Below are 16,522 nucleotides of genomic sequence, written 5' to 3' on the forward strand. Positions count from 1 at the left end.
TTGACCTGTTGACTAATGATCAACCGACTGTTTCGAAATGTGCACACCTTTGTTTTAGTTGATAAATACATGAGATTTCTTTCCTTCCATGCGTTTATGTTTGATTTGCTTGTATAACCGTTACATAAAAAAGTACAGTCACAACATGACAGCCATTTTGATGATGATAGTTTCGTTCGTTTATAACAGGAATAATATTAATTTTTTCGTTGTTGTGTAGTTTGGCGTCTTAGCTTTTATTACATAAAGTTAGGCGTGTTGTAACAAATTAAAAAATCATTTACCGTTTTCGCAGTTGTTGCCTTTGCAGGCATAATGAGGTGGAAAGAGGTTATATTTATTTTCGCACTTTGTATTTGTGCGAACTCGTCTGTGTTTGCGGGTGAGCAGTAATACTGATGTGTTATAAAGAAGCTTTGTTTATATTTTATGGTTTTCAATAGATTTGGCATGCACGTTCGATACGACAACCGAAAAATGTTACACACAAAGTACGTCAGATGATTTTAATTGGTCAAGGCTGAGCGGTGCAACTCCATCGACGGATACAGGGCCAGATTTTGATCACACGTGGAAAAATAAAACCGGTAAAGCATTCATTGTTTTGCAAATTGGGTATTTTGGACTTTACAAATTGTATTTTAAACACGAACAGGTTTTTATTTGTACATCGAAGCGTCGACTTCCGGTTTGACCAGCGGAGATAAAGCTCAGATTGTTTTTACCTCTCAGCCATACTCCACTCAAGAAAGCTGTCTAACTTTCTGGTACCATGCATACGGCGAAGCTTTAGGTACGATTGGACATACTGGAGTCAATATTAAAAATCGAATAAAATTAATTATTTCACTTGTCGAAGGTGGCCTTAATGTGTTTGTGGAACAGCAAGGATCTCAGTTGACAAGTCCGATATGGCAGGTGAATTCCAATCAAGGAAACCGCTGGTTTAGAGCTGATGTAAGTATAGAATCTGGTAATCCGTCGTTGCTTTGGGAAACAACATTTGAGGGAGTTTATGGCACGAGTTTCTACGGAGATGTTGCAATCGACGATGTGACGTTTTCCAGTTTACCTTGCCTTCCGTCAGGTAGGGTACGAATTAAAACAGATTTAGATCTTACGTTATTACATCTGGGTTTTTAAATGTAGGATCCTGTGATTTTGAACACGATTGGTGCGATTGGGTCTCAGACTCGGCTTTGGACTTACAGTGGGTACGAGCAAGTCAGACAACATCTCTTAACCCCGGGCCAGCGTTTGACCATACAAACAAGACAGCCACAGGTTCGCGATTATTGCTACGTCACATTTAATTTTACAGCTCGTTGCAAAATTAGGTATGTTTCTGTACATCTCGCCGCAAGGACAGCAAAAAGGAGATTTTGCACGAGTTACATCATACCTGATTCCTGCAACATCACCTGATACGAACATTTGTCTTAGCTTCTGGTAAGAATTTAAAAACTACATTATTTTATCTTGATCATAATGACGAGGAAGTTACGACTTATTTGGTAAAATAACAAGAAAATAAATCAGCAGCTTCGCCTTTCGATTGTTTAAATATCATAGGTAATAATACAAAATTTGTATTTACAGGTACTATATCAGCGGATCTAACATTGGTTCGTTAGACATACTACAGCGAAGCAGCGGTAATATGATGGACGAAAGAGGATCTCGTGTGTGGAGGATTGAAGGTGACCACGGAGATCAGTGGATACACGGGCAAGTTTCTTTCAACAGCACTACGACGGATTTCAGGGTAAATAGTTTAGGTATAGTAGTGGGGAGGAAGATGGGACAACTTCAGCAAATATTATCCAAATATCCTAATCGCGCTTTAAGCAATTAACAAAAGTCTATGGGAGTTGTGAAGATACGGTTTTATAATTCTTTTGAATGGTATTTGTTTACCACCAAATGGGACAAATAAACAGAATGAAAATGCGTCCCATCTCCCCCCACCCTATTATGTATGAAACTAATGCAATGCTAAAAAGCTCTTACTAATTGTAATTATTTCACTTGAAATCGATCATCTCTGTAAAGGCTAAAATGTTTGGGATGTTACTAATAGTCAAAATCTGACTTAAAATCCCAGGTTCATAGCGTACAACGCCAATGAACCTCACCCTTTTCAAAATAAAAAGCTCAAATATTGCCTTTTTGTTCTAAATTGTCATAATGCAGTTTTTTGGTTGTTAATCTGTTTAATGAAACAATGCACTTGGTTATACCAAACTCAGTAAACAAACATGAATGTATATGACAATGTGACACAAAATATTAAACACGGGCATTGACAAAAATTGAAGGGTAATCATTTTTAAAATTGAGCAAAAATACTCATGTTAATTGGCAAGGTTATAGAAATAGGAAGTTTTGCAAAGTAAATAGTTGCATACATACATTTTTCTCATTTTTTAACTTGAATATCACCATGCAAAACATCTTGTATGAACCATGCAATAAAAAAGTATTGGAAGCATAACGCTATTTACTGAGCAGATTACAATAGTGGTGATAGATATGCAAGTACATTTTCAGTCACTACTTTTCATATTTATAAAATTCCGCCTTCAAAGAATAAATAAGGCCAAATCTGGCCTACACACATTCGTTGACTTTGCATACTGTAGGACTTTACCAATTTGGAATAGAAGACCAGCTAAACTATGGAATGTTATATTAATATGTTACAACATTTTTCCGCAGCGATTAAATATTATATTTATGTATACACATTGCATTACATAACATTGTTTTGGCACAGTACTTCTCAACCACTTTGCACGAACCAAATATAAATGTTATTGAGACAACTTTTAAAATTAACTGTTGTAAGGGCATAATGAAAATGATTTAATTTATACTATAACAGATTTGTGAACAGATTAGTAGGTGACTACTGTAGTAAGAAGCTTTTGCCTTTTGGGTCACAGGGCAGGGGTTGAGAAGCACTATTTTTTAACTCTGAAACAATTTGAATCAACTAGTTAACATTTATAAATACACATAGCAGGATTAGTGGGGTATTGAGTTTAAAAATATGGAATGCAGCATTGCTAATGTCATGCTGCATACTCTTTGAATATAGTGTATAATACATACATATATTATGTTATAGATATACAATGTAATGGCAATATGTTTGGAATATGGTTGAATATTACTGATTTTACTGCACAAATCAAGCTAAAGTAACATTACTTAGTTGGCAGTCTGCAGAATATGACAGCCTTGACAGGTGACAGTGCTTGACAATATCTCATCCATTAATATATAACATCAGCTTGCAAAATATACTCCAACGAAAAATAAGTTTTTATTTATATTCTGATAGAGATTTGGTGATAACAAATTATGGTTTGTATATTGTAATTTGTATGCCAACAATTTTAATATCATATGCAGCTGTCATACTCTGCCAGCGGCTCATTAATTTTTGTTTATTTTTTCTTTCCAGTTTTGTTTTGGCTCATTGCCAAATGCTCTTTTCCGAGAGTTTCTGCTTGTTGTCTTTTCTTTTCAAATCCAGTTATCTCATCTTGTAAGCTTTTCTTTTTCTCTTCTAATTTTTTCTTTTCTTCCATGTGCATCTTTTTGAGCTTGTCAAACTTGTCATGCAACTCTTTCTCAGATTTTTTCAGCTCCCCTTCTTTGTCTTTCACTCTTAAAACAAACATTTGCCTCATTTCATCTTCTTTCCGTTGCAATTCATTCAAGTGATCATTTCTTTTTGATTCATAAACTTCCTGTAAACTGAAATTTTTCCCACCATCATTATCATCTATGAAACCCATCTCAGTTAGCTTGGATCTTCTGTACAGCTCATAGTGCTTTGTGTGAGTTTTTTCCCTCAAATCTTCCATATTTACACGGACCAGCATTTCACGCAACTTTACAAAGTCACAATGGTTTTCATTTTCCACTTGTACTGTACCCCATGGATACTGTCGCGCTTTGACCATTTTGTTGCCCAGTTTAATTTCTTCTGTGCTGCCTACCACAGCGAATGGTAGATGAGTATTCATTGATGCATTCACCTCAGCTACAGTTTCATCATCAGTGGGAAACTGATAGATCTGCACTCCATTTGTGACAAGTTCATTCATGATTTTAATTTTAAACTTGTGTAGTTCACCTTTTGAAACTATATCAGCTTTGGCAATCACTGGTATAATATTCACTTTGTTGTCTAAATTTTTCATGGTCTTGAGATCCAAAGATTTGAGGCCATGTCCAGTTGGTGAAATGAAATAGAGACAAGCATGAATTCTTGTGTCATGATAACTGAACAGTGACCTGCAAATTTTTAGCTCTTCCTGTAGGTAATTTTCAAACTGCTGGTTGATATACTCAACAACAGGCTTGAAACTTTCTTCTTTGTTAATTTGATCACCAAAGCCCACAGAATCTACTATAGTAAGCTTAAGTCGAACGTTGCTTTCTTGCAGCTCATATGTATTTGCCTTTAGTTTAACACCTGGCATGTTATGGTGTTGTGGTTCATTCTCAAAATTGGTATTGAACAGAGTATTCATAAGGGTTGATTTACCCAACCCTGTTTCACCAATGCACAAAATATTAAAGCAGAAACCTTGATTTGTTGCTTTATTGACGAGTTGATCGGGTAAGCTATCAAAACCAACATGGCCGGACAAATTAAGAGTTCTCATTCCTTCATCTACAGATCCATTGTAATCTCCAGCAGCTTCGTCTTTTTCCATCTTCACCATGTCTTAATTAAATTTCATTACAATAATACGAAACCCTAAAGTTTATCCTAAATGAACAACAGTTCGATAAATTCTGACCAACATTCGATATCACTGGCTGGTTAAGGCGCGGCGGCGTTCGAGCTAATGTGTGCCGCCTTGCATGACGCGCGCACTTCAATAGGTTTGTTTACGTCAGCGTGCATGCACACACAATACATTCGACTCATATGGGTTCCGATTAGCTTAACATTCGACGGGGAGAGATGTATTGACCTTAGATGCTTCCTTTGCAATTTAGTCCGTTTACTTAATGCATGCTTGCTTGCATAAACCGAAACAATATTAATAGTATAAATATAGCGACTGGGGGTTAACCACTGTTTCGATTTTAATGAACCCTCGTTAAGGGCACCAAACTGTAGTACCATGGACAACTTACATTACGTCGTATGTGTTCTGGGGGCTTATGACGTAATAATCAATCAGTTGTAATTGTAATATGATTATTATTACATTACACTTGACATTCTGACGTCACGATTTTAGGATCATATACTCAAGGACCATTTACCATTATTTTAACATATTTATTCTACTGGGCCCCTAATTCGTCTAGGCAGCCCACAGCTAAGGTGTTTGCGGGGTTAAAATACGCCACTGGCTCACAGAAAGTATTTGTTAAAAGTAATTGTTTAGCGTGACAAGTTTGTGATACACCCTTGTATACCATTTTGTACTGGTTAAACCCATTTATGTTTTGGTGCACCGGTCGGAACGAATATATCACGACACCGGTTGAAAAACCTGCTCCACAGTACTACACGTTACAGCCTAATAAATAGCCATCAAAATTACATCACACCTAAAACTGCCTGCACTATTTTTTTGGAAACTTCAATGATAATCTAAAGAAACTTGTGTCACTACCCGCCGCTTATTACGTATAAATCCCACGTACATTCTATATAGTTAAAACCAGAGTACTCTACAATAGTCTATTACAACTACATCAACTAGACACCAAGTGCTAATCAGTCCTTGCGGTGCAGCTTTAACAGGCATCATTAAAGAAATTCTTTGACTATTTACTTTAGAATGTATGTTTCGTCGCCTATCCACTCAAGCGCAATACAGTTATTATCTATGGTGTTTGCCCTGTAAATACATAGGAGAAAACAAAACAAATTTTATATCTGAGCCTACTGTCGTTATATATACTAATGCAAGTTAACTGTACAGATTGACATCGAAGCGGTCTTGTCTATCGGCGACCAAGGCACAATTGCGCTGGACGATGTTCAAGTTACCCAAGAGAATTGTGAAGGTACATATCTATTGTATTTTTATCACGCTTTTTCGAACAAATGTCACTGTACACAGTTTTGCCGTCCGAAGCGCTCCAAACACGAGATGGACCATTTCTACTTTATTCCAACAATTTTCCTACGTACGCTGTTGACGTAAACGATGACGACGAAGCTTTAATTGTAAATAATGCGGGCCATCGTTTCTTTTTGGTCTCACCTGGGCTGAGTGGTACCTCTGGTTCTATATCATTTGAGTCAGAAGTGAACCCACACTACTATCTGCGCCATCAAAACTACATTCTGTACCTACATAAGTATGATACTACGGACTTGTACAGACAAGATTCCTCCTTCATTCCACACGGTGACAAGTTTTATAAGGTAGTTTATATTTTAGCATTGTTATAAAGGAAGTATTCCTATTTCCTTTCCCAAATAAGTCATTTTGTTTGTGCTGCTAATAGTTTTTGCATCTTGCGTTGTATAGGGTTATACAGCATATGAATCAGTGAACTACCGAAACCTCTATATTCGACATGAGGATTTTAACTTGATGATAAGTGAAGATGATGGTACAGATTTTCTTCACAAAGATGCCAGCTTCCTTCCAACCAAAAGTATATAAACAGATGATTCTTAAGGATTATATTATTTAAGTATGGTGCAACTACATAATAGCTAGAAGAGTATGAACTGTGAAAATGAGCTGGCAGATAGAGTTTTAGGACTTGGTTGGGACGCTGGTAAGTCGGAACAACAATAAGGGACTTTACTATAGCCGGCACGTCAGTTCGGTGTATGCCTAATGGGCCAAATCTGGCTTAAATCCTAGGTCCTCAAGGGTCCCACTCATACAGAGTATATGTAGAGCACTAGTGTAAAACTAAGGGTTGTAACGTTATGCAGACATAAGTAACTGCTCATGTTAATATAATAGGCTACACTATGTACACTTATTCAAAGATCTTGGACCTTTTAATTGCGACTTTGAGATTGGTCTCTGTGGTTGGGTGAACAGAAGAGAGGGAGATGACACTGATTGGACTAGGCATACTGGAGCAACAGATACAGAGAACACGGGTCCAAGTGGAGACCACACACATGGAAGTATGATATGTTTTATAATGTATCAGAGAATAAAGATATAATAGTAGGGTGATGTGGCTCATACCTGAATGATTTAAAGCCCGATGCCACAAGTCTATCATTATCAGTATGTGTGTGTGTGTGATAATGGGCAAAACCCTTGAATGTTAATTTCTCTTATCTAGTGTTTAATGGTTTGTTCAAAAGTTCAGTTGAAACAAAATAAAAATAATGAAGACGATGTACATTGTAATGTTTATGGGCATAATTTTGAACTGAGCCCTTTTACAGATGTATGTTGGAACAAACTAGATAACATTAACTTGATACAAGATTTAGTGTCGGATCCAACGTTTAATGACCCACCCAATGTATGGAATTTTGGAAGGTAAGCTATTATGGCTGGTAACATCCTGCACTTTCCACACCTTGTTTACCTGAAATACAAATACATGGTTTAGTCTTGTACATACTTAACATGTACAACATATACTTTACAATTACATGTTTATGGACCAAATGTGATTGTGTGGTAATTTGTTTGTATGGGGGACAGTTTAGACAACCCAACTGTTTTTAAAGTGTCTTGCCCAAATACACATATGCCCACAATGGTAACAGTAATTGAGCCTTGTTTGTATAATCTCTGGGCACGGCACCAAATATTTTCTAACATAACTAACTTACATATATTCAACACCTGTACTTTTAGGTTTTCAGACACAGAGGTTGATAAATGTGAGTTAGAATGCAGCATTCAACCATTTTGTGCTGCATATACTTTTGTAACAAATGATGCAACTAATGGAGAATATGCTGGTTACTGCTATGGAAGGTAATTTATATAACAGCTATAAAATAACAGATCATTTGGGATTATAAAATTAATTTAACATGTAACACTAACCAGAATTTCACTTATGACTTTACCTAAAATGTGGGTCACTTTTCCTTATGATTTGGTGGGGTTGCTTCGACGCTTTTTCCAGTGGTTCCCAAACCTTCGTAACCATTATTGTGAAACTTAATAGTTTTCTTTGGATTGTTACAAAAACAATGCTAGGAAGCACTAGTATAAATCGTAAAATTTGAATATTCAATATTAAGATTTTTCTATTTTAGAGCAAGCACCCCAGACGTACAGAGCAAAGAAATAAACCACATATCTGGCAGACGTGTTCAGTGTCAAAGTGGTTACTACATGTATCTGCAGAGCTCACCCCCAAATGTACCGGGGGACACCGCCCAATTCTTCAGTTCACCATTAAATACAGATGGTTAGTAAAACAAACAGCTTTATAACAAATAACTACAAATCTATACGACTCAAATTTTCTGTTTATACTGACTTTTAGAAAAATATAATGATGGGCACATACAGTTTTTATATTTACCTGAATGAGAATCTTTTATAATTTTTTTCAAAATTTGCAGGGGCACAGTGTGTGTCATTCTGGTACCACATGCATGGATCAGATACTGGTATACTGAACATGTTATTATCAACAGAAGAAGCTAAAACTAATCCTCTTTGGTCCCGACATGGACCACAAGGCAGGTGGTGGGTTGGTGCTACGGTAAGCATTATTATGTTCTATTTTAATGTTGAGGTACATAATGATGCTATGGCATGATTGTTATTCTGCTCGCCCATTGTAATCGTGTATATTTCGAGCCAATTTACTGTATTTCCTCCAACCCAGCAGTCACCCATAGGTTTTCGAAAATGTCAACCATGCTTAAAATCAAAATACCCATTATGGAATGCTAATGCTATATTGCATCACAAGTAATAGTTGTAGTGTAAAAAACATTGATTTAATTTCATTAATACTACTTATATTTCATTTCATTAATAACACTTCTTTGTTTATTGTTGTAGGTGAATGTTAAATCTGATGTGAATTATAAAGTTGCATTTGAGTCTGTGGTTGGTAGTGGACAAAAATCTGACATAGCCCTTGATGATATTGCAATGACAAGTGGTCAATGTCCAGAGGTATCGTGGACTACTTTGAGAAATCCGAATACAAAACATTTCGTCCAACAAATAACCTTCTAATTACAACTTTTTTGTTTTTCGACAGTTAATATACAATTTCAATAAAACTTGATATTTTTTTAAGAGTAAAACGTTTGGTTAGATCTTATAAACAGATTTTTCAACAAATTTATTTTAATACCAAGATTTAGTCCACCCAAACAAACCATTGTAACATTGGTACAAAAACTATTTTTCTGGGAGAACTCCTCAGATTTCAATTGTTAATGGCAGCATCGGTTTATGTATTGAATGTTTTAGGTTGCAGGTTTCTGTGACTTTGAAAATTCACAATTATGTGGGTGGACTAAAGATGACTCATCAGACTTTTTATGGACCTGGGATAGTGGTGGTACTTCATCTACTAATACAGGTCCGTCATATGATCATACTTACCAAACTGAACAAGGTCACTACATATTCATTGAAGCGTCATCACCCAGGGTTAGTATACCACTGGCATTATTTTCATTATATCATTGGCTTTGTCCTTTCCCAAAAATTAGCAGTACGCAAATCAACAAACTGAGGGAGTATCTGGATTAGGTGATTTCACTTTCTCCAATAGTTTAAATTTTTCGAAATTGAGTCTGAAACAATGCCTTATAGCCTGCAATTAAGGTTTTTCCAAATTCACAATAAAAAAAAAGAATTTCTGAAAATGCAATTTAAATATATATATATATGTATGATGGTGTTAAGTAAAAACATTTTTTTATTGAATTAGCAATATGTGTTCCCATATTATATTTTTGATAGTATATGTGTTTTTTTTTATGTTTTTCTAATGCCAATACAATAGAGCTTTGCTTGTTTAGGTCTCAGGTGATGTTGCAAGAATGTTTTCCCCTACCTTTGTTGGTTCCAAAGAATCAAAGTGCATGAGATTTTATTATCATATGTTTGGAACAAGTATTGGTTCTTTGTCAATTTATCTTGCTCATGGCCTTCAAATGGGTAAGTTTTGTCATTGTAATATGAACATATAGAGAGCTTAGTCAGCCCACTTCTGCTTTACACAAAAGATCTGCTGTATTAACCAAAACAAAACTAGTAATCAAACATTTTACTTAAATTAATGGATGAAATCCCTTGTGTCTCTCTTCCTTGGCCAATTGCATCTAACCTTCAAAATGTGTCTTTTTTATGAGGATCTAATTTACAAATTTAAATATGTGCTCTTGAATTGAGGACACTCATTACATTTAATTTTGACAGTAATTTAAAATGATTTTTGTTTATATTATTATTCAGGTCTACCATTGTGGTATAGAGATAGCAACCAAGGTGACCAATGGTTACTTGGCCAAACCACAATCTCATCTGCAAAGGATTATGAAATTGTAATAGCTGGTAGTATTGGTTCATCTTACTATGGTGACATATCGGTTGATGACATCACAATTACAGATGGCGCGTGCTCCGAGGTGCCATCTCATAATAACTGCTGTTTTCCTAATAGTCTAAGATTTACATCTACATTTTGTTTACATGACATTTGTTATGAAGAGATATACCAATTGCACTTACATGGAAATTGTAGCTGATAAAGTAGTGATAATACATTGTTGAAACAGTTTTTTGGATTTTTTTGGTAGCTAAAATAGACTTGTGACCTACCATTATTATATTACAGACGTGTGACTTTGATCACCCTACACCTTGTCTGTGGAATAATGTGTTGTATGATGATGATTTTGATTGGACAGAAGAACAAGGAAAAATTGCAAATGAACTTGGTCCACCAGTTGACCACACAACATCATCGGATACTGGTATTACATTTGCAACCATTATTCTTCTTGTGTTTTGTAACATACAGCTCATGGCTACAGCTCTCTTTGCAACTGAAGTACACTTGGTTTAAAACATAATGCTTCTTCTGTTGTGGCACTGCATATTGTGTGTAATAGTACAACCATGATATAACAAGTGGGTGAGGTCCCTTAATGTGGTATTACTCCAACACCCGGGTTGCTACTGCATAGACATTTTTGAAGCCTGCAACTTTCCAGGCGACCCACCATGTCAGGATAAATAAATTGACACCAGCATTACACATTGTTTCAGGTTACTACCTAATGGCTGATATGTCAATTGGTAAACCAGCTGATGTAGCCAGATTTGAAAGTGAAACCATACCACCATCATCACCTGATTTCAACTGTGTTTATTTTTGGTATTACATGACTGGTGCAACTGGCAATCTATCTGTGTATGCAGAAAGTGTTAATACTGGTGGAAGGTATGAGACCTATATCAGACTTTAATTTTTTTCCAATTCCTTTTTTGTATTTTGTTGATTTCTAACTTTTCAACTAATTTTGTTGATTTTTTATTTTTTTGTTGATGAACTAATATTTATTCATATTTTATTATTCTGTTGTTTTTTTATATTTAATATGTTCATGTTACTTTTTCTATATTTTTGGATTTTTTGAACAATCTTAATTATACCAGGTATTTGTTGTGGTCACTTGTTGGTAATCAACTTCCTGTTTGGAATCATGCAGCAGCTAACATAGCAGGGGATTACCATAGAAGGATTGTATTTGAAGCATTAGTTGGAAGTAGCACAGGTGGTATGTGGAAATTAATCTTATAAAACTATTTCAACAATACACCTCCGCCAACAACCTTTTCAGAAGCTTTAGCGATCGATGATATTGTCTTCAGTGATCTTGATTGCCCTACATTTCCAAACAATGCAGCTAACCTTAACCCTATCACACCACCATCAGAAAACTCTACAGCACCCCCTCCCCTAATCACAGGGTCGGCTGATTGTAACTTTGATATTAACACATGCAACTGGGCATTAGATGATACATACGACTTAACTTGGCAAAGGTAAACTGTTATTTATGGATTATAACGTCATTTTGCTGGAAGAGTAATCTTGTATTAACCAAATGGCTTGATGTGAGTTTTTCACATTCATTATCCATTAATTGTTCACTGTTGTAAACATTTATGATTTTACCAAGTTTTATTTTTGTTATGTGTAATTTTGCTTTCTAGTTGTTGTTGACTGAAGGGTCATTATATACCTAAGTTACTTTCTTGGTCATTAAAACACATGTCTACACTTTAGGGCCCAGGGTCCCAGTATTATTGATGGTACTGGTCCTAATGAAGACCATACCTCTGGTAGAGGATATTATATGATGCTTGATTCTAATTCAGCAAGTGGTAAGTTCAGCCATCGCTTCACATCATGACACACTGGTTAGGATCTAATGTAGTTTATTTGCCACAAATAGAGGTACTGATTTAGAGGCTTCATGCTGCTACTATTGGTGTGTCCTTAGATAAAGTACTTAAAGCTTCAACCCACTGGTCACTAATGAGTTGTCCAACTGTTAGTTATACAAATGAAAATTAACAAAAACCATCAACAAAAAAGTAACATACATCGTACCTCATAAGCATAAACAAGTTGTTTGTTTAGGACATCCATGTTATAACTTGTAAATATCACCCCATGCAAAGATAAATATTTATTTCTGTTTTTATTACACAGCTGAAGATATGGCATTGCTGGTTGGGCCAGTTTACAGAACAAATGGAACATCCACAACAAGGTGTATGACATTCTGGTATCATATGTTTGGCTACGAAATGGGTAAACTTTCTGTAAATATAAAAACTAAACCACATATTGGTCAGCCATTATGGATCCGCAATGGCCACCAAGGGAACAGATGGCAGCATGCTGCCGTTGAAATTAAATCAAGTGTTGATTATCAGGTAAAATGTTCGATTTAGTGATTGACAGTCATTTACTTGTCATCATAGCACAGTGGTTAAAGCCTTGGTCTTGTAATCAAAGAGCATAAGCTTGACACTGCTATCTTTTTGAACTGGTGTGTTCTTGGTCAAGACACAATACATTATTGCTTCCACCTAGTGGTTATTAATGAGTTAAGACACTAATGTTATAAATCTTGAGTGCCCCCACTTAAACACATTTCCTTTATATTCCAACAACTTTGTTTTTAGATTGTGTTTGCTGGTACACGTGCTGACCCTGAATCAAGTGTTATGGCAATCGATGATGTCATTCTTTATGATGGGGGTTGTGAACAATGTAAATTACTTCTACATATATTTTTTATTGCACTTAATGTTAGGGCATGTATGTGCTAAATGAAACCCTTATGGTCGGCTACCTATTTTCCTGAGTGTTGTTGTTGTTCATTTTCTCGTATGTAATTTTCTCAAACCACAGTGAATGGTGAACTGGCTGTTCAGATTAAAATCTGAGTAATTAATTCCAATTGGAAACTCAACTGCGGTATATTTTTCCTGAGAGTGGCAAGTTAAAAGTGAAGTTGGTATATATTAGGACACCTGTGATCACTTTTTGAGGTGCTCTCGAACCTGATTAATTCCTACATTATGTAGTATGTACCCATAAACTCATTCATTACATTGTGTAACATGTGTCTGTTTATGTAGGGTTTGTAGTTGCTATCTTATTTTCAATTGTTGGCGCTGTAGCATAGTGGTTTGCGCGCCTGCCTGTAACCCAGAGGTAATGGGTTCAAGGCTTGACGCTGCTACCATAATGGGCGTATGCGTCCTTGGGCAAGACACTTAACGGAAATTGCTCCAAACCAGTGGTCACTAATGAGTTGTCCAAATTATCAGCCATACATAAAAAAATGAAAAAATCCCTCAAAAAAATAATCACCATGCTAACATACATGGTAACTCGTAAGCTGGCACAAGGTGTTAAACCTGTGTGATAATGACTGTTGTTTTCCGGCCAGGTGAGGATAAAGTAAGTTACATTACATTCATTCATTTAGTTGAAACTGCCATACATAGCTGCGACTTTCAAGATCCTTCTATTTGTTCTTTCACACAAGACAATACAGATGATTTTAATTGGTCTCGAAAAAAAGGAGCAACTTCTTCAGTGAATACTGGACCTACTACAGATCATACATATCAATCAGATGAAGGTATATATTCACCTTAAACCATTTAAATTTTACATTCTTCACATTGCTTTTTATAAAAAAAGGAGCACACAAGGAATCTGTAAGAAGTATTTGTATTGCTCTAAATTTTAACTATGATTTGTTTATTATAACTGTGAATCGTCCTGCACCACTCAAATCTCTAGCACACACCAACTATTATTTGTTGACTTTAAAATGTCAACTTTGAATTTATGAATTTAGACTGTTGCTATACCACCTTAAGTTGACAAAGCCTTTATGAATTAGGAAACTTATTTTATAGGCTAACTATGGGAGCCTTAATTGCTTTGTTGGGGTATTTAAGTCGCACTTATTTGTTGCCTATAATATTGAAGCAAATGACTACATATGATTTATTTATAGGTTATTACATGTACATTGAAATGAGTGGACGAACATATGGAGATATTGCCAGATTAATTTCTCCTTTGTATGCATTTGATCAGGGAACACATTGTGTGCAGTTTTATTATCATATGTTGGGAAGAGATATCGGTTCACTTATTCTATATCAACGGGCTGTAAGTAAAACAATTTTTTTTAATTTGTCTTGTTGCTGTTTATATATAACAGTGGTTCACAAACTTTATATTAGCCAGTGGCCAGTGCTGTAGCATACTTCATAACTTAAGGATACTAGTTTTAAAGTTTGGCACTACTACTAACTACCATTGTGTGAGTGTTTGACCTTGGTGAAGACACAGTCACTAACAGGTTGTACGAATTAAAAGTCATACATAAGTAAAATGGCACATAATTAACTCCTTAAGTTACATACTTGGAATCTTAATTGTTAACACGAAGTGTATAAACTAAACACATGGGGGCGGGAGGAGGGAAAGGGCACATCTGTTGAATGTTTGGCAGTGAGGTAACCACTAACATGTAGTAAATATTACAAAGTTTGCTTTTTTCAGGATGTTAAGGGAGATAAAGATACGTGGCGTTGGAGTTTAGACGGTGAACAAGGACCTAACTGGTTTCTGGCAAGAGTGGATGTACCATCTATATATGATTATAAAATTGTGTTCCACGCTGTGGGTGGAAATGACTATTATGGAGATATTGCTATTGATGATGTTACCATTATACCCAATGCATGCCCAATTCCAAGTGAGTATGTTTTAATACATCCAGTGCTGTGCTCACCATATATAATATATGCTTCATATTTACTAGTTTAAAACTTAATAAATTAGATCTTTATTGATATAATTTATATACTTTAGTGACTTGCGACTTTGAAACTGACTTGTGTGATTGGGCGAATGTGAAAGGAAATGATAAATTTGATTGGATTGAAGGCAGAGGAATTGATGGACTTGGACCACAAATTGATCATATGGGTTCCAATCAAGGTAGAATTTTAGTTATTTTTGTATAATGGTGTGTAAGTAAGTGGTCTTTATTGTAGTAGTTTATATAACCTTGTCAATGTTTGTGTCTTAATGCAAAACTCGTGTATGGTTAACGTGGCCAGTAGTTTACCCAGCTTACTAATGGATTGCTCAAAAAGTCACACACCAAAAACAATTGTCCAAGTTGCTTAGTAACCTGCAATGGCCAAAGTAAATAGATATACAACAAGTAAGGACACCCATTGTTTGAAAACAATGGTCAATGGACGCCATCTTGTTTCCCACATCAGGCGTGAAATGCATGCATCAGCATGGGCGCCAGACGGATATTTTGCGTTTTTTAACTGCTTTTTAGACCTTTATTCATTTTTTGTTTCAATAGTTGTATTATAGGATACAGGAAACATTTATTATGCATCAAAATTGAAAATAATTGAATATTTTACAACCCAACTAAAACTCAAGCATTCGCATTTTAAACATAAATATAGTATTTAAAACTTATGCAATGCCGGTGCCAAATACGTTAAATTTATACATATATAATTGTGTAACATAAATAACCCAAACATTGCTCAAAAATGAGCAAATATGTCAGTTTATGCTTGTGAAGTTCAACGATGTTTGAGCGGGAAACTTGTGGGAAACAAGATGGCGGCCTTGTCCTTACTTGCTGATATATATGTTCTTTGGCAATGGCATGTAGCAAGCTACCACCTATGTTGGACAACATTAACTTGTTTTAATCATGAGTTGCATCTCCCCAATAGGAGAAAAAAGTGATTATATTGCTTGATACAACTATTTTTATAACAGGTTATTACTTGTATGTTCAATACCATAATAAAATGAAGGCTCAAGATACAGCTGAGTTATGGGGTCAGGTTATCAACCTTAGTGATGGTAAACCAAAGTGTTTAAGATTTTGGATCAATATTGCCGGGAACAATGCTGGAGGTTTACGAGTTATTCAACGCCTTGCAGTAAGTTTGTGTGCTTGACCAAGACATCAAAC

General features: G+C 35.6%; 3 protein-coding genes across 4 annotated transcripts in view; 2 read left to right on the forward strand and 1 right to left on the reverse strand.

Annotated features, from left to right (window-relative positions):
* The first annotated feature begins 315 nt into the window (after window positions 1–315).
* LOC149736250 (MAM domain-containing glycosylphosphatidylinositol anchor protein 2-like) lies at window positions 316–1,313 on the forward strand. Its single transcript, XM_089877079.1, has 5 exons — window positions 316–382; window positions 444–587; window positions 656–793; window positions 860–1,087; window positions 1,150–1,313. Exons 1-5 carry the CDS (start codon window positions 316–318, stop codon window positions 1,311–1,313), a joined length of 741 nt encoding a protein of 246 aa, XP_089733205.1.
* The window catches only part of LOC149736251 (MAM and LDL-receptor class A domain-containing protein 2-like), a 102,215-nt gene continuing 86,119 nt past the window's right edge, over window positions 427–16,522 (forward strand). Inside the window, exons 1-29 of one of the 2 annotated variants that reach the window (XM_089876945.1) lie at window positions 427–587; window positions 656–1,087; window positions 1,150–1,284; window positions 1,338–1,449; window positions 1,600–1,765; window positions 5,964–6,048; window positions 6,105–6,412; window positions 6,519–6,648; window positions 6,995–7,138; window positions 7,409–7,505; window positions 7,830–7,952; window positions 8,240–8,394; window positions 8,552–8,694; window positions 9,000–9,116; window positions 9,420–9,602; window positions 9,977–10,115; window positions 10,413–10,585; window positions 10,795–10,933; window positions 11,229–11,403; window positions 11,619–11,740; window positions 11,804–12,008; window positions 12,253–12,350; window positions 12,682–12,908; window positions 13,161–13,248; window positions 13,973–14,128; window positions 14,513–14,670; window positions 15,067–15,262; window positions 15,379–15,507; window positions 16,324–16,490. In XM_089876945.1, coding sequence (XP_089733071.1) covers window positions 1,340–1,449; window positions 1,600–1,765; window positions 5,964–6,048; window positions 6,105–6,412; window positions 6,519–6,648; window positions 6,995–7,138; window positions 7,409–7,505; window positions 7,830–7,952; window positions 8,240–8,394; window positions 8,552–8,694; window positions 9,000–9,116; window positions 9,420–9,602; window positions 9,977–10,115; window positions 10,413–10,585; window positions 10,795–10,933; window positions 11,229–11,403; window positions 11,619–11,740; window positions 11,804–12,008; window positions 12,253–12,350; window positions 12,682–12,908; window positions 13,161–13,248; window positions 13,973–14,128; window positions 14,513–14,670; window positions 15,067–15,262; window positions 15,379–15,507; window positions 16,324–16,490 — 3,933 coding nt within the window. In that variant the 5' untranslated portion in view covers window positions 427–587; window positions 656–1,087; window positions 1,150–1,284; window positions 1,338–1,339. The remainder of the gene's footprint in view (window positions 588–655; window positions 1,088–1,149; window positions 1,285–1,337; window positions 1,450–1,599; window positions 1,766–5,963; window positions 6,049–6,104; window positions 6,413–6,518; window positions 6,649–6,994; window positions 7,139–7,408; window positions 7,506–7,829; window positions 7,953–8,239; window positions 8,395–8,551; window positions 8,695–8,999; window positions 9,117–9,419; window positions 9,603–9,976; window positions 10,116–10,412; window positions 10,586–10,794; window positions 10,934–11,228; window positions 11,404–11,618; window positions 11,741–11,803; window positions 12,009–12,252; window positions 12,351–12,681; window positions 12,909–13,160; window positions 13,249–13,972; window positions 14,129–14,512; window positions 14,671–15,066; window positions 15,263–15,378; window positions 15,508–16,323; window positions 16,491–16,522) is intronic. The other variant, XM_089876946.1, reaches the window with a different exon arrangement.
* Window positions 2,194–4,857, reverse strand: LOC149736252 (septin-6-like). The gene has a single exon (XM_089876961.1). It carries the CDS (start codon window positions 4,740–4,742, stop codon window positions 3,453–3,455), a length of 1,290 nt encoding a protein of 429 aa, XP_089733087.1. The 5' UTR covers window positions 4,743–4,857; the 3' UTR covers window positions 2,194–3,452.

Source organism: Ciona robusta, chromosome 4 (assembly GCF_009617815.1).
Source record: "Ciona robusta chromosome 4, ASM961781v2".
Classification (NCBI taxonomy): Eukaryota; Metazoa; Chordata; class Ascidiacea; order Phlebobranchia; family Cionidae; genus Ciona; species Ciona robusta.

What these genes read in the sequence shown, in the direction of transcription:
- LOC149736250 (XM_089877079.1), top strand. Translation starts at nt 316, where the DNA reads ATGAGGTGGAAAGAGGTTATATTTATTTTCGCACTTTGTATTTGTGCG. An exon ending in TGCATACGGCGAAGCTTTAG is followed by an intron (nt 794 to 859) that starts GTACGATTGGAC and finishes CACTTGTCGAAG; the next exon opens with GTGGCCTTAATGTGTTTGTG. An exon ending in TTTACCTTGCCTTCCGTCAG is followed by an intron (nt 1,088 to 1,149) that starts GTAGGGTACGAA and finishes TTTTAAATGTAG; the next exon opens with GATCCTGTGATTTTGAACAC.
- LOC149736252 (XM_089876961.1), bottom strand. Translation starts at nt 4,742, where the DNA reads ATGGTGAAGATGGAAAAAGACGAAGCTGCTGGAGATTACAATGGATCT.